At 47.0% G+C, this 12219-nt stretch overlaps 1 protein-coding gene across 1 annotated transcript in view; it reads left to right on the top strand.

The window, feature by feature from the left end:
• efna4 (ephrin A4) overlaps positions 1-11592 on the top strand; it is a 64828-nt gene extending 53236 nt beyond the window's left edge. Inside the window, exons 4-5 of the mRNA XM_083640781.1 lie at positions 9747-9773; positions 10922-11592. Coding sequence (XP_083496907.1) covers positions 9747-9773; positions 10922-11007 — 113 coding nt within the window. The 3' untranslated portion in view covers positions 11008-11592. The remainder of the gene's footprint in view (positions 1-9746; positions 9774-10921) is intronic.
• Positions 11593-12219: the final 627 nt, after the last annotated feature.

The following is a 12219-nucleotide window of genomic DNA, read 5'->3' as shown; positions in this document are numbered from 1 at the left end:
CTACACCATCAAGCTTTCTCTCCTACTACACCATCAAGCTTTCTCTCCTACTACACCATCAAGCTTTCTCTCCTACTACACCATCAAGCTTTCTCCTACTACACCATCAAGCTTTCTCTCCTACTACACCATCAAGCTTTCTCTCCTAACTACACCATCAAGGTTTCTCCTACTACACCATCAAGCTTTCTCCTACTACACCATCCATCAAGCTTTCTCTCCTACTACACCATCAAGCTTTCTCCTACTACACCATCAAGCTTTCTCCTACTACACCATCAAGCTTTCTCCTACTACACCATCACGCTTTCTCCTACTACACCATCAAGCTTTCTCTCCTACTACACCATCAAGCTTTCTCTCCTACTACACCATCAAGCTTTCTCCTACTACACCATCAAGCCTTCTCCTACTACACCATCAAGCTTTCTCTCCTACTACACCATCAAGGTTTCTCCTACTACACCATCAAGCTTTCTCTCCTACTACACCATCACGCTTTCTCCTACTACACCATCAAGCTCTCTCTCCTACTACACCATCAAGCTTTCTCTCCTACTACACCATCAAGCTTTCTCCTACTACACCATCAAGCCTTCTCCTACTACACCATCAAGCTTTCTCGTCTACTACACCATCAAGCTTTCTCCTACTACACCATCAAGCTTTCTCCTACTACACCATCAAGCTTTCTCCTACTACACCATCAAGCTTTCTCCTACTACACCATCAAGCTTCTCTCCTACTACACCATCAAGCCTTCTCCTACTACACCATCAAGCTTTCTCTCCTACTACACCATCAAGGTTTCTCCTACTACACCATCAAGCTTCTCTCCTACTACACCATCAAGCTTTCTCTCCTACTACACCATCAAGCTTTCTCTCCTACTACACCATCAAGCTTTCTCTCCTACTACACCATCAAGCTTTCTCCTACTACACCATCAAGCTTTCTCTCCTACTACACCATCAAGCTTTCTCCTACTACACCATCAAGCTTTCTCTCCTACTACACCATCACGCTTTCTCCTACTACACCATCAAGCTTTCTCTCCTACTACACCATCAAGCTTTCTCTCCTACTACACCATCAAGCTTTCTCTCCTACTACACCATCAAGCTTTCTCTCCTACTACACCATCAAGCTTTCTCTCCTATTACACCATCAAGCTTCTCTCCTACTACACCATCAAGCTTCTCTCCTACTACACCATCAAGCTTTCTCTCCTAACTACACCATCAAGCTTTCTCCTACTACACCATCAAGCTTTCTCTCCTACTACACCATCAAGCTTTCTCCTACTACACCATCAAGCTTTCTCTCCTACTACACCATCAAGCTTTCTCCTACTACACCATCAAGCTTTCTCTCCTACTACACCATCAAGCTTTCTCTCCTACTACACCATCAAGCTTTCTCTCCTACTACACCATCAAGCCTTCTCCCCTACTACACCATCAAGCTTTCTCCCCTAACGGGTGGCTATCACCTGGGGCTTTCTCCCCGTCGGTAAACAAATCTTCAGGAGAGAGAATAGCGACCGAAGAAGCAAGATGGACAATGAAAAGTTAATCCACTTGGTACAACGGCATCCAGTTCTCTATGACAGCAGTGACCCAAGAAGGAGACCTGGTTATACATATCCAGCATCAATAGCACATTAAATATATCAGATTTATTTTACCTACCGATGATAATTCGGGACCACACGTGAAAAAAAAAACACTCTGGAGAGAAGCGCTTGTGACTCGGCTCAGGTTCAGCGTGGAATAGGCGTCCAGTGTGATCGCAAAAGCGTGTGATAGGTTCACGCTCAGCTCAAGGTATGTAGGCGTAGGCGTGGGTTGAGGCGAGGCGTAGGTGCCCTGTGTGAACGAAGCCTTCACCCCTACTACACCATCAAGCCCTGCCTCACACCTCTGCTACATGGGCTGTATAGCAGGATGCTGCCTGGTTAGACTGCCACTTACCCCCCACTTCTGCTTTCAGTTGCACTGTTGTACCACCTCTCCATCCTCTGTTATCCCCTCCTTATCAGTGAACCTACATCTGTCCTTACTATCCAGAGTGATAACCTTGCATTGTCCCCCCTGGCTGCTAACCCAGTGGAAACGTGGCTTAGACAAGACTTTTCAAACTGCTTTTACAAACTACACAAACTAAAAGAAGAAACCCTGTTCTTCCTTCCTGGTCGGCTTTCTAAATTAATTGGATTGAGGCTCTCTTAAGCATTAGTACTGTATACTTTCTCGCCCCTCGCGCCTTCTCCCCCCCTCCTCCCTGTCTCCCTCATTCTCCCACTCTCCATCTCTTTCTCCCACTGTGAAATTCCCAGAGTTGATCTAACCCAGAGCCCGCCTGGAGTAATGTTAGTCTTCCAGTCCAGTGAGCTGCCCATTCCGGTTGGGAATGTTGCCCAGTCACTGTGGGAATCCCTGTACAGTTGTCGTGTGTGTGCGTGCATGTGTCTGTCTGTCTGTCTGTATGAGACCACTTTTTTTTGCCTGTGCACTTTGTGTGTGTTTGTGTGTTCATGCGAGTGCTTTTGCGCATTTGCGTGTGTTCTTTGGTGGTTTAACGTGTGTGTGTGTGTGTGTGTGTGTGTGTGTGTGTGTGTGTGTGTGTGTAAGCCCTCATATGCGTGTCTGAGACGTCTGTCCCAGTTCCCATCCCACTGCTCTCTGCAGGGGGCTTTTCATTCTGTCCCAGGCTGAACCAACACGCACTCTTTCCAGGGAAACTGCTACCAAGGGATTTCCAGCAGTAACCAGTTTGTGTGTGTGTGTGTGTGTGTGTGTGTGTGTGTGTGTGTGTTTTGTTTGTGTGAGCCATTTACTGAATTCCTACATGTCCTTTCATGAATACCTCCCAATCATGCAGCTTTGATAAAAATGTGTTTGCCTGGTTAAAAAAAAACTCTCCTATGGGTCTCGAATGAATTCTTAAAAGCCATTACTATTCCAGCGAGAGACGGGGACTAATTGCTGTGTTATGACTAGAGCGAAGGGCTGATGACTTTTTTTCACACATTAATTATCCTGTAGGCATTAATTAGAAATACCACAGATACACGTTCAGCGGGGGAAAGCTCATGTAGTCTTGACCTTCCGACAGTCTGTGACGGAAATATTCAAAATATGTAAAAATGTTTGGATTTTTGCATGTTGAGACACACACACACACACAATTATTATCCATTACCATGAATTAGAACGAATATTGACTTCTCTTCTCTGCCTACTAAGATGCACTTCATTCCCCTCTACTGTTTCCTCCCCCCCCCTCCTTTTTCTCTCTTCTCTCCCTCTCTCTTCCTTCTCATCCTGTTCCTTAACCAAAACTAATCCCCACTAAATTTCGGGATCTCTCTCTCCTTGTCTTTAACCCCCAACCCCCCCGCTCTTTCTTTCTAGTCTCCTGTCATTCCTGCAGTAGCACTAATCCGCCCTTCTCTCTGTCTCCTCGGCTCTCTCCTCCCTTCCTCATTTTTTATGATCTTTGGCTACTGGAGCAAAACTAATCTCAGGCACCATCCATGGCAGTCTCTTTATACTCCCCTCCTACCTCCCTCCACTCCACCGCCCCCCCCCCCCCCCTGCCCCCCTTCGCCGTATCTCTTCTCTATGGCTTTGTTGTATCTCCATATATCTAGCATACAGTCACTTACTCACAGACTCCCCTCCTGGTTTTACCCCCCTCCCTCGCCCCGCGCCGTGCTCGATCTCTGTCGTGCACATGCTGTTCAGCGAGAGCGTGGGGATGAGAGCGCACGAGGCCGCAGAGAGGAGAGGCAACGAGATGGATGAGAGGAGAGATGAAGGAGAGTTGGAGGGTCTCTCTCTCTCTCTCTCTCTGGCTGTCCATTAGTGGCGGTTTACCACAGCTGTTGTTGTGTTGTTCCCTGTGGTAACGCCTCACATACTCTCTGGTTGCTTCCTGCTCAGGTTGCCTTTTATCTGGCAGGTAGCACGGCAGCGGGGCACTCCTAGTCTGACTCGCTCTGTGTGTGTGTGTGTGTGTGTGTGTGTGTGTGTGTGTGTGTGTGTGTGTGTGTGTGTGTGTGTGTGTGTGTGTGTGTGTGTGTGTGTGTCTCGCGCGCGCGCGGCCCACGGTGATGGCAGCTCTTGTCCTTCAGCTACATCCCATCTCTCGTTCTCTCTCTCTCGCTCCGGCTTTGTTTAAACTTCAAACCGTGCATCTTTCTTAACTCCCTCCTCTCCCCAAACCTTCTCTTCCAGAGGACTGTGTGATTAAAAAGCTAGTTCCATGTGGGGATACCCTGTTGTGGGTGTGTGTGGCGTTAATTATATCGGATACACACTCGTCTGCACGCACACACACCCACCCACACACACCTAGCTCATGCCGGTCTGAAGGACAGAGTGGTGACAGTGAGAGGGTCCATCAGGTATGTTGTCATTGCACCAAGGTTAGCGAGCACCGGCCTTCTCTCCAGTGTGTGAATGTGTGTGTTTATCTCCTTAATTTAACCCAAACACACTGCACACCACGCAGGGCACAGTCATGTGATGCAGGATGCTCCTAATGATGGTGTGTGTGTGTGTGTGTGTGTGTGTGTGTGTGTGTGTGTGTGTGTGTGTGTGTGTGTGTGTGTGTGTGTGTGTGTGTGTGTGTGTGTGTGTGTGTGTGTGTGTGTGTGTGTGCGTTTGTCCCTAAAGTCTTCCAGGTCCTTATATTCCACTCAAGGTCGTCCTTGTTGTCGGTAATAGAGTGCAGCAGGAATGAGTCCTAAAACCCGGAAGTTAGCATCTCCTGGTTCCCTCGTCTGGAAGTCTATGGGTTTTTGTATGGGGGATTTGGTTAGATGCCTGAAATAAGGTCTGTGGTTAACAAAGGTTTATGAAACTGAGAGCTTCGTGTAACTTTGTGTAGATAATCTTCACAAATGAACACCACTTTTATGATTTTTTTGGCAATCACATTATTCTCCAAAAATCATAAAAGTGGTTTTCATTTGTGAAGATTCTCTTGCTGAACACAAAGGCTGCAGTTTCATAAACTGTTGTTAACCACAGACCTTATTTCAGCCATCTAACCAAAAATCCCATTGACTTCCAGACGAGAGAGAACCCAGCGCTATGCTAACTTCCAGACGAGAGAGAACCCAGCGCTATGCTAACTTCCAGACGAGAGAGAACCCAGCGCTATGCTAACTTCCAGGTTGGCTACAAACATGTGTCATCCCTGCTGTACTGGTCTGAAAGTGGGTTCCGGGGACGCCCAGGGGTCCTTGAGGGGGTTCCAGGGGTCCTTGAGGGGGTTCCAGGGGGTCCACAGCAAAAAAAGGAATATTTCTACTATAATTCCATCCATAAGTAACGCAATGACAGAATGTATGACTATATTGGTGATGGGTCTCATACACTTTCTATAATAAAACATCTAAAAGCCAAAATCTTATCCAATGTGGGACCCCGGGACCAAATCATATCAGATGGGGGTCTGTGCTGTGGTCTAATTTGTGTCAGTTTAGGGGTCCTTGACGTGAAAAAGTCAGAGAAGCAGTGGTACAAAGTGTCTTTTCCCCTGGCAGTGAGGGGCTTTAGTAGGGTTTGGTGATGTGTGTCTGGCAGTGAGGGGCTTTAGTAGGGTTTGGTGATGTGTGTCTGGCAGTGAGGGGCTTTAGTAGGGTTTGGTGATGTGTGTCTGGCAGTGAGGGGCTTTAGTAGGGTTTGGTGATGTGTGTCTGGCAGTGAGGGGCTTTAGTAGGGTTTGGTGATGTGTGTCTGGCAGTGAGGGGCTTTAGTAGGGTTTGGTGTTAAGTGGTGATAAGGTTGTGAATGGGTGTGGGCAGAGTGGTGATAAGGCTGTGAATGGGCGTGGGCAGAGTGGTGTTAAGGCTGTGAATGGGTGTGGGCAGAGTGGTGTTAAGGTTGTGAATGGGTGTGGGCAGAGTGGTGATAAGGCTGTGAATGGGTGTGGGCAGAGTGGTGATAAGGCTGTGAATGGGTGTGGGCAGAGTGGTGTTAAGGTTGTGAATGGGTGTGGGCAGAGTGGTGTTAAGGTTGTGAATGGGTGTGGGCAGAGTGGTGTTAAGGTTGTGAATGGGTGTGGGCAGAGTGGTGATAAGGCTGTGAATGGGTGTGGGCAGAGTGGTGATAAGGCTGTGAATGGGTGTGGGCAGAGTGGTGTTAAGGTTGTGAATGGGTGTGGGCAGAGTGGTGTTAAGGTTGTGAATGGGTGTGGGCAGAGTGGTGTTAAGGTTGTGAATGGGTGTGGGCAGAGTGGTGTTAAGGTTGTGAATGGGTGTGGGCAGAGTGGTGTTAAGGTTGTGAATGGGTGTGGGCAGAGTGGTGTTAAGGTTGTGAATGGGTGTGGGCAGAGTGGTGTTAAGGCTGTGAATGGGTGTGGGCAGAGTGGTGTTAAGGTTGTGAATGGGCGTGGGCAGAGTGGTGTTCAGGCTGTGAATGGGCGTGGGCAGAGTGGTGTTAAGGTTGTGAATGGGTGTGGGCAGAGTGGTGTTAAGGCTGTGAATGGGTGTGGGCAGAGTGGTGTTCAGGCTGTGAATGGGCGTGGGCAGAGTGGTGTTAAGGTTGTGAATGGGTGTGGGCAGAGTGGTGTTAAGGCTGTGAATGGGTGTGGGCAGAGTGGTGTTAAGGCTGTGAATGGGTGTGGGCAGAGTAGCGTTAAGGCTGTGAATGGGTGTGGGCAGAGTAGCGTTAAGGCTGTGAATGGGCGTGGGCAGAGTGGTGTTGTGTTAAATGTGCGGTGCCCTGCAGCCCTCTGGTTTATTCCATCGTTCAGCAGCTCGCTTTGCGTCTCTCACTCTCCAGTACCCACCTCTCTTTTACTGTAACTTCTCCAAATAGTCCTGTAGTGTTTACCTCCCTGTCGCTCTCTCTCTCTCTCCCTGCTGTCCCACTGTCTCTCTCTCTCTCTCTCTCCCTGCTGTCCCACTGTCTCTCTCTCCTCCTCTCTCTCTCTCCCTGCTGTCCCACTGTCTCTCTCTCCTCCTCTCTCTCTCTCCCTGCTGTCCCACTGTCTCTCTCTCTCTCTCTCTCTGCTGTCCCACTGTCTCTCTCTCCTCCTCTCTCTCTCCCTGCTGTCCCACTGTCTCTCTCTCCTCCTCTCTCTCTCCCTGTTGTCCCACTGTGAGTAGCCATTATATACCAACTTGCCTCTCTCTAATTGATTCCCTTTCTCTCTCAGTCTCTCCTCTCTTCCCCCTGTCTTTCTCCCGCTGTGAGCAGTCCACTGCGGTCATTTCACATTGCAGAGCTTCACAGTTTCACCACTTCTTTCTTCTCTTTTCCACTTTCTTTTCTACTTTTTCTTACGTCGCTGCCCTCCACCCCCTCCACTCTCCACTCTCCCAAATACCTTTGTACCCTCTGAACCCCAGACACACAAGAACAAACCCCAACACACACACACACACACACACACACACACACACACACACACACACACACACACACACACACACACACACAAGAACAAACCCCAACACACACACACACACACACAAGAACAAACCCCAACACACACACACACACACACACAAGAACAAACCCCAACACACACACACACACACACACACAGCGGCTCGCTCACATCCCCGAACTCCACACTGAAAATGTGACTTTAACCGCTTTTGGCGTGATTATTTTTTTCGCTCTTCTTTTTTCTCCGCAATTTTTCTCTTTTTCCCCCCATAAAGCGCTAACATTCAGGGTGTGATAGCATTAGCTGCTGCTGTGTGTGTGTGTGTGTGTGTGTGTGTGTGTGTGTAAAATGGCGGCATGGAGAGGAGAGGTGGGATGGTGGAGCAATGTCTGTCTCTGCAGTGGGGCGTTCTGCCGACTGGAGACACACACACACACACACACACACACACACACACACACACACACACACACACACACACACACACAGCCAGGGCTGTGCACATAGTTACACATACTGCATGTTTCTGACTGCAGTGCAGGAACAGCACTGTTCTTACACACGCCACCGTGGACGCCATTTTGTGGCAGAGCTCGCCATGACTAAAAATGTGATGTTGACATGCAGCAGTATGTTTGTGTCCATGCACACACATCAAAACACATATATCCATCCCGAGCTGGTTGTAGTTAAGAGCTGTGAGGCAGCGTTAATGTAATGTAATGTTATATCCATGCTACTGTAATTGTTAGTGCACCGTACAATGTTTTCTCTCTCCAGCCACACTATAATATCAAATCTAGTCTATTTTAAAAACGGATTTATAATTGACATGCAGAAATTCTACTGTATACTTGCCACAATCTGCTCCAACCAAAACATGTTAAGCTCCCTAAACACCTAAACAGGTTAAACGTGTGAGATGTGATCTTGTTTGTTGGATGTCATGTTTTGCTAATTAATTTGGGGACAATTAACTGATCAAATCCCACACCTTTTTTATCTCGCTTTTTGTGCTTCTGTTTTATCCGTGCAATTTAGCCATGAAAGAAAGGAGTGTTCACATACTAAAATACTCTTCGGTTGCTAAATTGTATTCTAATATATTTTGATCAGAGGAATGCATTACATGTAACAGTCTGCGCTTTAAAATGTTTCAACTCAAAATTAACACAAGATCATGAAAATAAGTTTTACTGTGCTTCAAATGTCACTTCTGTGTGCACCTGTGATAGAGCTACACAAGTTGTGTTTTAAGTAATTAAGTTCTATTTGAGATGATTTCTCATACAAGCACGAACACTCACTCGCTCTCTTTCGCTCACACACACACACACACACACACACACACACAATATCACACAGTGAGGGGCCCAGCATGCTATTTAACGCTTCGTTAACTCCTAGATGGTCGTTAGCAGTACAGAACATGTGAGTAATTGAGTGGTTCATGTCTTTGGGAGCAACGGTGTGGGACCCGAGGAACTCACATGGATATTACAGACAAAGAGAGTTTTGAGCCAAGTCCACATTTACCCGATCCAACATGTCTGCCTACGTGTGCGTTTGTGCCCTATTTCCTGGCCCTGTTCTTGTTCTCCACCTTTTCACCGATGTGGCACAGCCATCCCTTTTTCCAGAGGGGTCCGTTAACTGTCCTGCCACCTGCGTGTTTGTCTCTTCGTTGACCCGCTCTCACACCCCTCCCTGTCTCTCCATCCTCCCATCCCTCCATTATTTCCTCTTAGTTCGTCCCCTGCTGAGAAAGTGACGCCCAGACACAAACACCCCCCCCCCATTCTGTCTCTTTTCTTTTCCCCCCTCTCTGTCTGACCTTCTTTCAATCTCTCCAGCCCCCCCTTCCCCTCTACTTTCTCACTCGGGTCTCTACCTCTCTTCCTTTCATCTTCTGTCCACTTCTTGGCTTCGCTCTGTCATTTTGATTTTTTTCCTCCTTTTTCATTTCCTGTTCCCCTCTGTATAATCTCGATCATTCCTACTCTTCCTCATTTACATAACACTATCTTTCCCTGTCGCCATGCTTTTCAAGCTCTTTTTTTATCCGACCTTTAAGAGAATTTGCATAGGGGACATATTTAGGGTTGCACAGCCAGTCAGTAGTCATTTTTCATGGCATTAGGCTTTGAGTAATGGTAAATACCGTCTCCTGGTCGTTTGTCTGTTTCTCTCTCCTTTTGTAGAACATTCTAAATCAGTACTTTTATTGAGAAAGTTAAGCATACAAAAATGACTAATCAGCAACTTGTTTCTTTTCTTGAACTTTAAGTATCTCTCTCACCATTGCTTTCTCTCTTCTCTCTCCATTTCTGCTGTAGCATCAGCGGGGTCAAAACAGAAACAAGGTGAGATTCAACTTTTCAAACTCTGTTTATTCCAGATATCTAATGTCCAGTGTTGGGGGAAACTACATTAAAAATGTAGTTTACCAAACTATAGCTACATCGCAATGAAAAGTAGTAAAACTACATCTTAACTACCCAATTTTTTATTATTATACATCATCAAGAGAAATTACATCACGAGAAATGATTACAATCTGAGTGTGGAATCTCATATTGTTACACGGAGGTACAACTGAACTGACACTGAGTAGTGTAGGTGTGTTTGATTTAGGGACTAGGGCAGCCCGAGGATGCATTTTAAGGAGGGGAAAGGGATCACTTGTTGAGGTGGGATCAGGAAAATGCTAAAGGTATCTGGAAATTCATAGTATTCCATCACAAACCACATATTACTTTAATCAAATAGCAGGTGATTGTCATTAAATGACAACCTTGGCCAATGAGCAGTGGCAGTTTCATGTATGTAAATATCATGAGAATACTATGAATATGTAGTTTGTAATTTATTACCTAAACTACTGCCTACCAATATGAGGGTCGCAGGTTCGCACCCCCGTGTTACCTCTGGCTTGGTCGGGCGTCCATACAGGCACGATTGGCTGTCTGCAGCTAGGAAGTCAGATTGGGGGTATGTGTCCTGGTCGCTGCACTAGCGCCTCCTTTGGTCAGTCGGAGCGCCTGGTCGGGGTGGAAGGGAACTGGTGGGAATAGCGTGATCCTCCCACGTGCTACGTCCTGCTGGTGAAGCTCCCCACTGTCAGGTGAAAAGAAGCAGCTGACAAATGCGCATGTGTCAGAGGAAGCATGGTGCTAGTCTCCCCAGATCGACAGAGGGTGGAGCAGCAACCGGGGCAGCAGGGGGAAAAATTGGCTAAGTGCAATTGGGGAGGAAATGGGGAAAATATCTTGGGGGGGGGGGGGTGGAATCCTAAGCTACATGACCCAAAGTAGTTACTAAATAGCTACTGAGATTTGAACAGTTAAACTACCACACAACTACTGCAAATTGTTGTTAAAATAGTAATTGAACTACATGTAGTTAACTACTCAACAACATTGAGAGTGTCTGCATGGTTACACATATATTATGCGGAAATCAAATTGTTGTTGAGTGATTACAAATCTCTCTATCTCTCTCTTTCTCTCAGAAACTCCGGCGCCTCGGAGTACAGCGTGTTCGTTGGGGACCGCTTCTTCACTCCTCCTCCTCCTCCTCTTCCGGCTGGCCATCTGAGTCTGCTCCTCCATCCTAGCTGCTGACCTCATGCCTGTCGTCTCTGTGGGATCGGGAGATATCACTGAAGCACTGAAATGACACGATGCAAACAATTATGCTAAGCTATCGCAAATGAAACATATTACATAGGATATGGCTTGTGGCGGTCTATCTGTGATTTTCCGTGAAAAATCAGGTGTTTTTTTTAAACCATGACTCAGGGACTGACGCAGCGAATCATTCTGATTCATGTCTTGTTTTTTTCGTGTTCCATACGTGTTGTGTAAGCAGTTCAAGTAGTAACACAGACTCAATATTACACATAGAGGTACGCACAGATGTACGCTCCCTCCTGTCCCACTCTGACCCCAGCACAAGAGTGTGCGTGGGTAGACTTCATGCAGGCTTTCTCACCTTTTCTCATTGCTATTTGCCTCCCTGATGTTACTTCATAATCACCACCGGCCACACCCCGCCCTCTCCTCTGGGTCACCATCGCTCACACCCTGCCCTCTCCTGTGGGTACCAGCTGAAAAGTGGCCAAATCAACACATACTACTGAACTGAGTGACTCAGAACAAGGGTCAATCAGCTAGCAGCTGACATGCCTAATGAGCTACATGGGCAAACAGAGTTTCTGGCTATATGACTTTTTCTTCTGCTACTTTTTTCTTTTCTTTTTTTTTTTACTACTGCCACATTTGCATCCAAGTTCCACAAATACGTTGACTCACTTTTGTAAATCAACTAATTTGTGGGAATAAAAGCATTCTGGAAGTAATTGGGGAATGTTCTGGAATAGTCAGGCAGGACTGCTGCGCCCCCTACTGGGATTAAACTGGTTGTACTGGAGTCTGGACTGGGCTGGCCAGAAAACACCAGCTGCCCAGAGACTGGACACTTCACTGTGGTGCTGTGATGCGGACGGTCTCTAACTGGACCTGGGAGCAGGCGCAGGCTTTTTGATTGGACCCCCTGTTGTTCTGCCTGCCCAGCTGTCTCTCTCCATCAGAGAGAGAGGCTTATGGGTAAACAGAGGCCATCGACTCATCTCACTCCACTGAACACACCATGCACGCACCACTGAGGCTGATTGGTTGATGCTCCTGCTGACCAACTAGGTGTGCAAATATTAGAAATGGCTGCTGAGCACTTCACCGTTCCATAATGGGAGCCCATATTAATTTTTGTTTTTTATTGTCTTCGTTTTAAACACAGGATCCTCAGTTT

This window comes from Poromitra crassiceps (genome assembly GCF_964638095.1).
Source record: "Poromitra crassiceps genome assembly, chromosome: 1".
Lineage (NCBI taxonomy): Eukaryota > Metazoa > Chordata > Actinopteri > Beryciformes > Melamphaidae > Poromitra > Poromitra crassiceps.
The sequence above is the reverse complement of the archived record's forward strand: the minus strand, read 5'-3'. Positions and strand labels throughout refer to the sequence as shown.